This window comes from Lonchura striata, chromosome 9, assembly GCF_046129695.1.
Source record: "Lonchura striata isolate bLonStr1 chromosome 9, bLonStr1.mat, whole genome shotgun sequence".
Taxonomy (NCBI): domain Eukaryota; kingdom Metazoa; phylum Chordata; class Aves; order Passeriformes; family Estrildidae; genus Lonchura; species Lonchura striata.
This window is the reverse complement of record NC_134611.1, coordinates 25,968,945-25,982,283: the sequence shown is the minus strand read 5'-3', so window position 1 is coordinate 25,982,283 and position 13,339 is coordinate 25,968,945. Positions and strand designations below refer to the sequence as shown.

General features: G+C 43.0%; 1 protein-coding gene across 1 annotated transcript in view; it reads left to right on the top strand.

The window, feature by feature from the left end:
- The first annotated feature begins 347 nt into the window (after positions 1-347).
- NEK7 (NIMA related kinase 7) overlaps positions 348-13,339 on the top strand; it is a 68,536-nt gene continuing 55,544 nt past the window's right edge. The window contains exons 1-2 of the mRNA XM_021547419.2: positions 348-456; positions 12,603-12,687. Coding sequence (XP_021403094.1) covers positions 12,631-12,687 — 57 coding nt within the window. The 5' untranslated portion in view covers positions 348-456; positions 12,603-12,630. The remainder of the gene's footprint in view (positions 457-12,602; positions 12,688-13,339) is intronic.

Genomic DNA, 13,339 nt, shown 5'->3' with positions numbered 1-13,339 from the left:
GGCCGGGACGGGCACTCCGCGTCCCACCGCGCCTACAGGCCCGGTTCTTTCCAGAGGAGCTGCGAGCCCCCGCGCAGGGCACGGCAGGGCAGGGCAGGGCACGGCACGGCACGGCACGGCACGGCACGGCACGGCACGGCAGCCCCGGCCCGCCGGACCCACCGCGGCCGCCCCGGCGGACACCGCGCCCCCGGCCGGGCGGAGCGGGGCGGGGCCCGGAGGCCGCCCCGCCCCATCCTCGGGGATGCCGGGATGTTTACGGGCCCGGCAGGCGCGGCGGGGGGTGGAGAGCAGGTCGGGGCTGCCGCCGGTGCCTGCGCCGCCCGCCAGGAGCCCCGCTAGGCGCCCGCTGCCAGCGCCGGCGCGGCTGAGGGCTCGAGGCGCCGGAGGAGCCGGGGGGGAGCGGCGGCCGGTCCCGGTCTCCCGCGCCAGGAGCAGGCGGAGCCAGGCTGCCCGGTGAGCGGGGCGGCGGGGCCGCGGGCGGCGGCGGGGCCGGGGGGTCTCAGGGGTCCGGGCGGCCGAGCGGCGCTGCCGGGGCGCTCCCCCCGCCCGGCGGCTGCGGCGGTCCCGCCTCCCGCCGCCGCCCATTGGCCGTGGGGCTGCGGCGCGCGGCGCCATTGGCCGCGGCGGCTGCCGCTCCGCCCGCCCGGGAGGGAGCGGCGCGGGGCCGGAGCGACAAAGTTTGTGCGCGGCGCGGGGCGGGACGGGCGCGGGCTGCGCCGCGTCCGGGGCACCGGCACCTGCCCCGCGGCCGGAGGCCGCCGAGCCGCCGAGTGCCGGCGGGGCGAGCGGTGGAGCTTCACCCGGTGGCGCTTCACCCGGTAGCGGCTGCCGCGCCGCCTCCGCTAGAGGAGCGGGCGGCCGGGGACCCTGCCCGGCGGCCTCGCCACCTCCGGCCCCAGCCTGCCTGAGGGCCGGCCGCCCCCGAGCCTGCCGCAAGCGGAGCTGCTTGCCTTGGTGTTCCTCGTCCTTTTCCCCTGGTTTCCTCCAGGCTGCCGTGACCTCCTCTCGCTTGGGGTGGGTGTCAGGCAGATGCTCCCGGGACGGCCCCCTGGGGCGTCGCACGGCAGCGGGTGAGCGCAGCGCTGTCCCCGGGAGCCCCGTGGCTGCGGCGGGGAGCAGCCCCGTCCCGCCGGGTCCGGCGGCCTCTGCCCCGCGCCGCCCCGGGAGCCGCCGGCGCTGCCCGGCCGGGCCCTCCCGCTCCTGCGTGCGGGGCTGCGGGGCGCTGGGGCCCGGTGAGACGCTGCAACCGAGGCGGTCTCTGTCTCGGGCCCCTCCTTCATCTTAGCGAGCATCCAGGCTCCGTTATCCCGGTGCTGGCCCCGAGTTCCGCTCAGTGTCCGTGTGAGCTGAACCTGCACGGTTTTAGGGTTCACAACGCTGTTTTTCGACTGCAGTGCGCTTTGGTTTGCTCTGCATTTTTTGAGGGGCATCACTACTAACATGGTAAAACTACTCAGGATAATCACTTCTGATAAAATACGATGAAGGGATGTGTGTTCATTAATCACACAAATATTTCATTCTTGATACTATATAAACACTTTTGAAATGTTTTTTCTGCTCAGTGCACCGAATGGTAACTTTTGTCACCTTTTGAAATGATAGAGGTGTTTTCTCATTTACAACACTGGTATCACTTCTCAGGAAAGGTTGCATGTGTGCAGTACTTTCATGGAATGTACTGGATATATTGTATTACAAACCTGAGATGCAGAAATTGCGTCAGAAACACACTTTGGATTATTAGATTGGATCATTAGATTCACAGATTGGCTAAATCAGGAAGAATGAAATTTAAAAGGTTTTTTTTTCTAGCCTGTTTATGAGAGAACTCAAGTGTTACAGTAGTGTAGAAATGTCTGTTTAAACTACAGACTTGCACTGTCTTGAGAGAGATGAAATGCAGTGGAAAACAGTCATTAGTTCATGGCCTGTGGAAAACTTAGGCAAAGGAAGGAAAACTGTGGTGGAAAGAGGGAAACTTGCAAGCAAGTCTGACAGTTTTAAAGTAAGAACTTAAAGCTATGTTTGTTATTTTTAATGTTTTAAGAATAAATAATGTTAAGAGCACTTGTTCTTTAATTTCGAAACATGAAGAGACTATATTTAGAAATAACTGATGTTTGGGTAGATGGATTGTTAGGGCACACTTAGAGGTTGTTCACTGTAAGGATGGAGATGGTGCCTTTTTCATAGATATCTTTTATTCAACATACTAGCTAGTCACTACAGTAAAAAAAAAAAAATAAATTTGAGATCAAGGGATTTTATTCAACCAAAAATCTTTTTTTGATGGACTTATCACAGGATCTTCCAGGGTCTACACAAATTAGATAAATAGATTCCTATCCTCGCCATAGAAGCTTGTTTCAAAAGAAGGAAAAAATCTAATATTTTACAGTTCATCGGAAGGCCTGGAAGCAATTGAGAAAGTCAGATGAAAAACAGAGTGCAGGAAGTCAGTTGCTCATTTTGCTGTGACCCCTGGTATCTTCTGGGTTGTAAGACAGAGCTATATAAGCCCCTCTGTAAGCTTAGTTGCACAAAACAGAGTCAGTCCTGTGTATTCGTGCACAGAGACAATTTGCTGAGGCAGTTTGTTCATGAATACCCCCCCCCCCCCCACATGTGTAATAAACTTAGTGCAGTACTCTCTGCATTTATACTGATGCTAAATTCAGCTTATCACTATCAGTGCCTTGCTGCCTTCTGAAGTTTGATATTGTTCCAAACATCTGTGCTGGATGCTTGGCGAGTTCACCTTACATTGGAAAGTCCCCTAGGAAAAGTCCAACTGCACTAACTTCTTCTGTACCTCCACAGGAAGTTTTTGTGATTTGGTGTTTATCCAAAAATCCCTTCTGATTTAGGAGATGATGGGGTTATCCTGTGAAGGTTAATACTGTGGATAGTTTTAGGAGTTAACTGACTAATTTCTAGAGAATTTGTTCAGTTTTTCTGCGTTCCATGTTGTGCTTTGCAAATGAGATGAAAATAACCGACCAAAATACCAAAGTGGTGATACTGACAGCCTTTAGAACACTGATTTGCTGTATTTATCACCATTTCACTTCCCTGGTCACATGGGAAGGACCTGAGCCCTAGACTGAAGTACATAATCTCACTTTGCGTTTCCTTAATAAGTATTAAAGTGATTCTTCCTGTCACATTAGTTTAAAAAGCTGCAGAGAAGCCATGCTTTTAAAATGGATTGCTTCTTTGGTGAAGAGACTCCTGTGCATTTGTTTCAGACATGTAAAATAAATCTGTGATTCAGTTGTGATTTTTGCAGCAAGAAAATGTGCAGTATTTCAAGTTCCATTGTAACCTGTTGAGCATATAGCACTTATTTATGCAAGGGAATTTGTTATAAAATTTTAAACAGTGCATTAAAAAGAGGAATTTGTAAGAAAATACTGTGAACAATCATGTTAAAACCTGATTGCACGTAGTTAATCTTGGATTATTAGTGACTTTTGTTTTGGATTATAGGTGATGAAGTAAATAGACTGTTTGCATCATGTGGCATTTGGGAGTCTGCATTCAAGCTTCTTCAAGCTGCTTGGAATGATTTATAGCAAAGTTATTGCTGTCTTATTTAATAGCTATGTTTATGTTGGACCAGATGAATTACTTTACAATGTCATAAAAGTTCATGTAGAGCTTGTAGATTAGATTGTTGCTGAAGCCTTTGGGAGATATTTTAATTAGGTGTTGTGAAGTATTGATGAACCAGTCTTTCTCAGTTAATTTCAATTTTCTGTAGTTGGAGTACAGAATTTACAAAATTACTGGTTCTTTGGTAGCTGGAAGGCAAAAGTATCACAGGTGAACTAAAAGTTACTTCTAAAAATAAGTAAAAACTTGTGGGAAAACACATAACCTCCTGCCCTGTAGAGGCCCCTCTTCTGTACCCTTTTTGTCCTCATCTGAGAGCAAATCCAAAAAAGGAGCTGTCTTTGCAGCAGTAAACTTCCAGTCCTTGCCCTGCCTGAAATTCAGAACTCTGTGTTGGGTACATGGGCTGTGTGTGGACTTTGCAGAGACCAGCAGGACCTGAGGAGCAGCCTGCAGAGTGTCAAATGTGCTGCTGGTCATTGAGGGTGCTCCACTGCTGCACGTGGATCTTGCACCTTTTAGACAGTGGTGGTTTAATGTAAAACACAGAAAGAGCTGCAGACTTGAATGTTGGCTTGTCTCTGAAGTAAGTGTGCTGGCTGCTGCCTGCCTTGCTTCTGGACCCAGGGATCCTGGCTTACTTGCTGCTTTCAGGAGTCAAGGGTAATGCTGCTCAGAGGTTCATAGAAAGCGTGTTAAATATGGCTGGTCTTTCTTTTCTGATTCTTTACAATGCTTCCTTCATTTTATCATCTTTGGGGTAGCAGATTTTAAACTAGATATTACAGGTAATTTTTTTCAGCTTGGGAATGTGCATTTAACACCTGCAGTAGGATGTCTTGCACTGCTTTCTAAGATGCTGAGATATTTCTTTGAGAACTATGTGGAATTTATTGTTAAATGTGTTCTACCTCACCTGTAGTGACGTGGACATTGTCAGCCAGAGTTGTTGCACAGTTGTGTCCACCCAGTATTCTAATTAGGATGCATTTTCCCTGTGCTTAGCCATAATGGGTTTATATGACAGTGCTTCCAATCTTTTAATTTGCCTTGTTTTTAACTCTTGTGTGAAGATTAGCTATTTAAACTTTAGTAGAATCTCTTTATGAATAATTTGCTTTTATAGATGCATTTAAAGTCCTGCCTTCATTAAGACTCCCTCTCTGTGAGAGCTGTGAGGTTTTGTGCCTGTAAGGATTTTTAAATAATGTTTTAGCTTCCTTTATCTTAATATCTTCATTTTTGTTTTTTTTTTCTACTTTTATTTTCTTTTCCTTTTTTCAGTTTAACTTGTTATTCTTATTCATGCTCCTTATATTTGTTTTGTTTCCTAGTTCTACTTTCTCATACAGTATTTTGTTGACAAAACTCTTGGGTTGGTGTTGCGTGCATTGCCTTCTCTCTGTGAATTGCCTTCTCTCTGGTGTGGTACTTACCTTGCTGTTGCAGCTTTTTGAAGTGCTTGTTCACCTCCCCTACTGAGGATGAAGTACAGCTAAATGTGGTGGGCTAACTTACTAGTGCACTGTTGCCAGAGGGAAGATGTTCTGTTTCTTCTACAGTCCCTTTCCTCCAACTCCCATCCCTGAACTTCCCCTTCTTACTTTTTTTCTCTGGTGCTCAGCAGAGAGCCCCACATGCTGGATCTGCTCTCTGCTTGCAGAGAAGAAGCTGGGAGTTGGTTCAGCTTTACAACAGGGCCAGAGAGTTCAAGATGGCAATATGGATCGTGTGGTAGAGAAAGTGAGAGAAAGAAGGCTCTTTGGTGTTACTGAGCCGTTAGGCTGATTTGTGTAATTTAATGTTAGAGGTGTAATTTGACAGTAGATTCAGCTGATCCAAGTTAGCTGGGGCTACAGCAGTCCTGTGTCTTCCCCTTTGTCTTTTGCCATCACAGTTCTGTCCTTGTCTCTGGAATAGTGTGATTCTGGGAACTAAATTGGGAAAAAGTGACTTTGTCAAGGCTAGCTTTCAGCTAGTTTCACTTTGCTTACCAGGAGTCTGGGTAGCCACAGCAGCCCCACTGGAAGGAAGAGGTTTGGGAGTCATGGCTGAAGGCAGGGGAAGCAGCAGCATCACATCATCCTTTCACCCTGTCTTAGAGCTGCTCACTTACAGATGCAGGAGCACAGTCCGGTGTGGTGTGGGCTGAGGCTTTGCTTTCTAGATGGTGTCATGGTTAAATACAGTGCATTGTTCCCTACAGTACTTTTCACTGTGACATTATTATCATCTACCTATGCCCTTTATAACTGACTATTGAATATGAAGAAATGGCTTATCAGGTCTCTTTCAGGTGAATAGAAACGAAATTAAAAATGTAGAAGCTTGCAGTTTCAGTTCCTGTTTCTTTTTCAGTTCATAAGAAATAACAAACAAGCAATTCAATAAAGGGCAAGTCAGTGCATGTATAACCCTTTGGGAGATAAGGATAACCTTGCAAGATAAGGAATTTACTTGAGTGACATAACTGAAATGGAGAGGGAGAAGTAAACAAACTAACTTTTTAAATTGTGCAAATGAAGAGGAATGGAAGAGGACTTGTGAAGCAGGAGAACTTTGACTTTCATCTTGTAGTCAGACAGCACTGACAGAGCAAACTCTTAGTAGCTGGGGAATGACAGTAAGTGGCATGTGTGTTTTCAGGGTTGGAGTGAAAATGAGCCTGGTGGGTCGGGCCAAATGGATGAGAAAGTTGCGTACGAATTCTTAGTGTATTCCCTTACTTCCTTCCAAAAGGGTTATTTGTGTATGGCTGCTCCTGCTCTTGCTAAAACCAACTTTTACCCCAGGTTAACTGTGTGTTTTTTGACTGCTTTGACTGGACTGCCCATAAGTAGGGAATTTGGACATAAATTTGCTGAGAAATTCAGTATTGCCAAGTAGGTAGTTAATATCTACCTGTAGATTAACAACTGCTGGGAATTTGTATTGTTCAGATTCAAGGCTGTCCCTGCAGGGGGAGGAGTGACTTGGCATCCTGTGAGGAGTATTGATCTGGCTTTTAGAAACTGCTTCTAAAATTAAAACTAGTTCTTCTTGAATATAGATATGTATGGATCTATACTGAGTCACTTTCAGTACTTTAAAATTGCATGTACAGCTTCTCTTCAATGTGGTTGCTCCTGCAGAGAACTTGATGAATGGGCATGTGTTTTCCAGATTTTAGAAGACATTTTGGGTTTTTTGGACAACGTGAAGCAAATATTTACTATTAGCTGACAGTGGTAAAAATGAAATATTCTATGTACATACACACTTAGGTATAGGTACATAATCTGTGTGCAGATGTGTGCACATATATATCTTAATATGCATATATATGTTTATATATATGTATTTGTACTAATAGGGGTATGTGACATTTTATTGTGACAATGGTGAACTTGGTCTTCCAGTACTGAGTCTGCTTGTCCTTTGACAGTCTTGGCAGACTAACTTCAAGTGAGTGTCAGCTTAAATGCATTTTGCATTTTTAATGCATACATATAAAAATCAATGTAAATATAAATATTATAAACTGCAGCCTGCCCCTGAGTTGCCAGCATTGAGTGGGTGCTGAAGAGTGTTGATCATGTTGATGACCTGACAAAGGGTGGGCTGTATTTGACCACCAAGCCAGTTCCCTCCAGTGGCCAAGTTTTTGCCTTAAAGAGGTAAAGAATGACTTAAGGCAATCTGCCTTACACACCAGTTCTGTGGCTGTTTTTTACCTTGCTCACATCAGGCTGAAGGTCCGAGCAGTTACTGCTGGGTCTGAAATTTGTCTCCTCCTGCAAGGTCTGTGCCTTTGGCGCTGGGAGGCTGTGTCAGGGTGACTGCAGGTGACAGAGAGCAGTGCTGGAATCAGGCTGGCATGCCTGGGCTGCCTGGCACACACTGCTGGATTAGCACTGGCGTGGTGGGCTGCAGAATTGTGTGTCGGATATTCAGGAAGGCACTTGGAAATCTAAACCTTTGTTTCCACAGGACTTGGCTTTTTTTAGGTTCAACCAGGGGGACTGTTTGAATCTTCTACCTATGTTTAAGTTGTGCTTTTGAGTAGCTGGGACTCAACATGTGATATAAGTAAATGGGAATGCTTATTTAGCCTGTATTGTTACATGGAAACATAGTATTGATATGTGTTGTTGGGCTCCCTCAGCTGAGGCTGATCCTTATCTTCAAATTTAGTAAAGGTAAATGAGAAGTTTGTTGACCTAAATTTTTTCATTTTAAATCACTGTTAGATACTGAAGAATCTAACTTTACACAAAATTTACAAGATAATTATTTACAAAAACCAGAGCCTTGTCTCTAACTTAACGAAAATAATGGTTATAGTAAAAACTGAAAATATCTGCCTTAATTGGTGGTGTAATCCAGAAGTAAACATAGTACATTCCATTCTTTTAGAACAGCCAAATTGACTGTGTTCCTGATCAGCACATCCTGAACCAGTGTAACTCCGTGTTTCTCTGTGTTAGCAATTATGTGGAGTAGTTACAGCTATATTTTGCAGAAAAAAAAGAAGACCGAGCTTCTCAGATTATCAGCAGAACTGTAACATTCTGAGCATTCATTTAAGTATATGCTCTTTTCCTAAAGTATAGCTGTTTCTGCTTTGACATTGATTACTGTATGTTCTCACTTAAGATGTAAAATTGACAAACAAGTGCATAACAAGTAGCTAATGGAAACCACGTATATTGAGACTATTAATGATGTTTTCTACAGGAAAATGTATTTTTTTGTTGTTAAAGAACTGCCATCTGTTAAAGCAATAACATTTTTGCCTAAATACCACATGAATTCAGTGTGAATACTTTATGGACTTGGAGCTATGAAACTAGTTCTTAAAAAGTGTGATTAAGCAGTGCATTTAATCTTTTTCTCCTGGAATAATCTGATCATGTTTTTAAAGACATAGTTGCTAGACTTAAATCACAAGGATTTCAAGTTTTTCCTAGTTTTTTTAAAAAAATCTTATTTTAGAATACGTTTGAGTGAAATGGAAGCGATGAGCTCTGGCTCCTGTTCAGGAGTGGCTCCTCTGCTCTGATGGCACTGCCAGCTGTGGGCAGTGCTGCCTCTCCTCTGCAGGCTGCTGGAAAGCACCTGGGACGCTGCGTGCTGCCTGTGGGACGTGAGCTGGGAGCGTGCTCTTGGGCTGCTTAGATCTGTGTGGTCTTCAGATGTGTGGCCAGATAGCAGAGAGCTCTGACAGGTGGCCACTGGGGAAGCGAATGGGGACAGTTTGTGAAGGAAGGAAAAGGTGTTACTCCCATTTCAGGCACTTGGGGTTTGATGGTCTGACTTACGGGTGAGTACTCCTTTTCTGCCTTGTGGAGTAAGAGGAATTGCTGTGCCCTTGTGATTTCAGTGAAAAATTGGTCCTGTTGTCTGTGTCCCCAGGAACTTCATTCTGCATCCTTTGTGTGTAGGTGCTACCTACTGTTTTGATCAACTGAAAAAGTCAAAGATTTTGAATATTAGTAATTAACCAGAAGTATTAACTATAATTGTCAAGTGTTAGCAGCCATAACCAGAGTATAAGATTTAGTGTATATGCCTGTGTTCCGTATTCTGTGCAGGTTGTCCAGATCCAAATGATCAAAATGGTGATCCAGATCATCAAAGTGGTGAACATCATGTTTGCAAGATAAATTATTCAGAAAGTTCCTTTTTTTGGCAAGGGGTGTGGTGAGGGCAAGGAGTCCTTTCCCCCTGTGTGATTGGTTTGAAAGTATTGAAAAACATGAGTTACATTTGGAGGTTTTGGGGTGGTGCTGCTATAGTTGACTTGCCTCACCTCACCTGTTGCTTGTTTTCTATGAACCTGTATCAGGGTGATGGATTTGCAGAAGGTGGTCACTGTTTTACTTGTTTAAAGAGGTGACAGCCATGTTACAAATAGATGTGTTTTGTATTTGCATTTCAGTTTTAAACAAGCATGGACTCTCTGGAGTATTTTTAGTGTCTTGTCACTGTAAATTAGAACTTGAAAACCAGCTTTGGAAGAGACATAATTATTGCTTCAATTGAAATTTAAAGATGAACAATATTACAACATTATATTTTGACTTTTTGAATTAATATTAAGGTGAAAGGCATGTCTAACAGTAAAAACAGTCTTTAAGCAACAAAATCTATTTCTTACTTATATTGTGTTTTATAGTACAAAAAATTTGCTTTGCATCCTTGGCATTCTTTTGCCTCTTTGTGATTTTGTATGATCAAAATGCCACAATTCTCTAAAATGTGAATCTATCATGCAGTCTTCAAAGATGAAAAGTTAAAAAATTAAAGTAACTTTCATATGTGGACATAAAATACTTATCTTTGTCTTTCTGAAAAAGGAACAACAAATACAAGAGTTAATAAATCTTCCATGCTTTCTTTGGTAGAATATTTTACCTCCTTGGTTTGCTTGCTTTTGTTATAAAAACAAGCTACAGAGGGCAGAGTGACTGGCAGTGGTAATAATATGACTTCTCGCATTTCTAATCTTTTCCCAAATTTAACAAGAAAAGAGAAGGACAAATTTCTGAACACTTTCAGTCAGTGCCTTTGACCATTCAGACAAGTTGAATGGGTTATATATTTTGAATCAATCATAGATCATCTAAACAATTCAGCTTGAGTTTCATTAATCTTGGGTATGTATTTGTAATAGAAAGTAAAAGTTTTTTTATTTACTTCTTTTCAGTTGACAATTTGAAGCAAATGTTTGATCCATATGAATTATCTATTGGTGATCAAAATCTTGAATATTGAAACATATTAGTAAAACACTTTGAAACTTTCAGTAGAAATATTTATGCTATTGAAGAGAGTTAAATGTATATAAAGAGTCTTTGAAATAGCACTTCAGAAAAAAATTATTGCCATCTTGGGAGCGGTAGAAAGACCTCTGCAACAAGAAATTAGCAGATTCCTTAAGTTTTCTGTATATTCCTCCCCTGAGATTTATTGCAACTCCATCAACCCCTGTGAATCTACCCAAAGAGTCTAAATTATGAAGTTTTGTGACAACAGTTTAATTTTCGGTGCTGTTGTGATATGGTTTCTTGCCTCGGAGGGGAGATTGCATGGAGATGTTTTAGAACTTGTAAAAAAAATGTTGGTTTCAGTGCTGGCTGAAGGATTGCCTGGCCAGTGGTGTGCACTGGCTCTGGCAGCTACTTCCCCTTTCTCAGCATGGTAATTCTGACAGTCTTGGAAATCTTGGTAATTCCTACCTCCTCTTCTCTGCTTCTCACTGTAGTTTGATAATTGTTTTTTTTTTTTTTTTTCCTGTTGACCTGCCTGAAATTGCATTTTTTGGATCTTCTTTGTCTGTGAATCAGCTACAGGTAATACAAAACAACAGGAATGCTCCAACCTGTATGCTTTGTGTGGAAATATGATGGATGGGAAGGCAAAGCCTAAAGGGACCTTTGGTTGTTCTGGAGTGTGGCTGTGGTTTGGTGTCAGGAATTGCTGATGGAGCTGGGATGGCATGTGGGGGTGACTGCTTTCAGTGGGCCAAGGAGAACAGGTCACGAATGATTTGTTTGTGTATACTGTCCACTGCTTACCACACAAGGGCAGCACAGGGAGAAACTGCGGAGCTGCTTGGTGACTCTTTTGTCTGTTAGCCATCTTACCACAACACTGCAACAGTGGCAACAGTGCAGCTAGCACAAGCCATTCATTAGCTTCTTGAATATTTTGCAATTGCCTTTGAAAAGCTTTTCTAAGGTTTTCTGCTTTCTGTTGAGAGTTATTTCTGACCCTTTGAATAGTCTAGAGAAATTACTGGGAAGATTTGTGTGTTTTAACAGCTATTAGATTCTGTGTGGAGTGTAAATAGCTTTGTATGTGGAAGTACATATGTTTAGCAGAATAAATTTATTACAGGAAATTTCCTCATGTTAAACATTTAACGGTGTCAGAAAAGATGTTCTGTGTCTGTCTCTAGAACATTCAGGATTTGAAGCAGAAATAAGAAAACAATAAATTGAAAAGCAAGGATAATATCCCTGTCAGACACATATGATTTTTGTTCCTCTGAAGGCCTTGGCAGGTTTGACTGGATAATAGGCAGGGATACTTCACCTTTGTGTGATGAAAAAGTTGTTCAGGCCTTGCCTCTTGTATGAAAGCTTATTTCATTGTTAGCATTTGAAGCTGCCAGTGAACTTGTGTTGTCTTCATCTGAGCAGGGCTTGCCCTTGTAGGCATCAGTAACCCTGGCTGCTTCACCTGCTCCTCCTCAAGGGTGCCTAAGAAAGAAGGCGCTTTGTTGAGGGGGGAAAAAAAAATCTCATGAGTATTTGCATTTTTGTCTCTCCTGTTTGTCCCACTAAAGATTCAGTGCATTTTGCAACTCTTATTACTTGTTAAAGCCTTGTGTGTCTATCTTGGGAATGTGGCAGCCATCTTTCATCCCATCTTCCTGATGGGAAATGAGAAGTTCATAGCTGGGAGTGGAGACTGTGCTTCTAACATGGTATTCCAAAGGGCTCTTAACTGGCCTGTCAGAATGTACTGTGTACATATTTAGCTCTTTTTCTGTTTAGAAGGAGCTACTCGTATATATTCCCTAAAATCTACAGACAAATCTGTGCAAAAACGCATTTGTGTAGTTGTAACTCTTCTGTGACCTGGTATGTGCCCTATTGCCTGTAGGTCAGACATCTACAAAGTTAAACAAGTGGTTGGTGCCCCTGAAGAGTAATGAGATAGTGCAGCTTTTATCAGATGAGTCATTTGTCTCGTGCAAGTAGTTTTAATTCACATTATTTAATAATAAATTCAGCTGCCTATAGTGATTTATTTAATTTCATAGAACAGCTAAACATAAGAAAACCACCTTCCCCAAACAGTGCAGAGCTAGGTAAATGTTCCTAAACTCAAGCATACAATTGCAAAGATTAATTTCTTTGTTCTTCTGCTGATGTTCATTAATCATAAATACTGGCTGAATTACAGTGTAATGACTGTATTTTTCTTTTCAGGACATAAGGGACATTGTTGCGTGACAGAATGGATGAACAATCACAAGGGTTGCAGGGGCCTACTGCTCCACCATTTCAGCCACAGGTACATATATCTGGTTTTTTTTTTTAACTGTAACTCATTTCTTAAAAAGAGAAAGGGATAACATTATTTCTTGTGGTAACAATGAAACTTTGAACAGATAGAATGTATTCTCATGATCTTGAAATGAATTCTTTATCAGTCCAGTAATCCATAGAAAATAATTGGTTTTAATTTTTGCGTCCTGCTGCTTCACTGACTTTGGGAAGTTGGAGTTGTGGTGTGAGGAGTAAGCAAAGAGGAATACAGTTGTTTCCTTAAGAAATGTTGAGTTGTCAAACTCTGTTTCAAAATTGTATCCACAATACCATATTTATTTCAGACTGTTCGCTTCACGTATATCTTCTTACACCTCCGGACAGTGATACTATATGAATTTCTGTCATTACATTGACAGAAATGTAAAGGTTGAAACCAGGCATCAGGTTTCAACTCCACAACCTCCCTGGCGCACCTCCCTTTTGCTGTCACACTTGCAATGAAAAAAATCTTTCCTGATGTTCAGATGAAACCTTCTGTGTTTCAGCCTGTGCCCATCACCTCTTATCCTGTCATGGGGCACTGCTGAAGGAAGTCTGACTCTGTATTTTAACATGTGTTTTTCGGGTATTTGAGTCTGTTGATGAGATTCCCCCTGAATCTTCTCTTCTGTAGG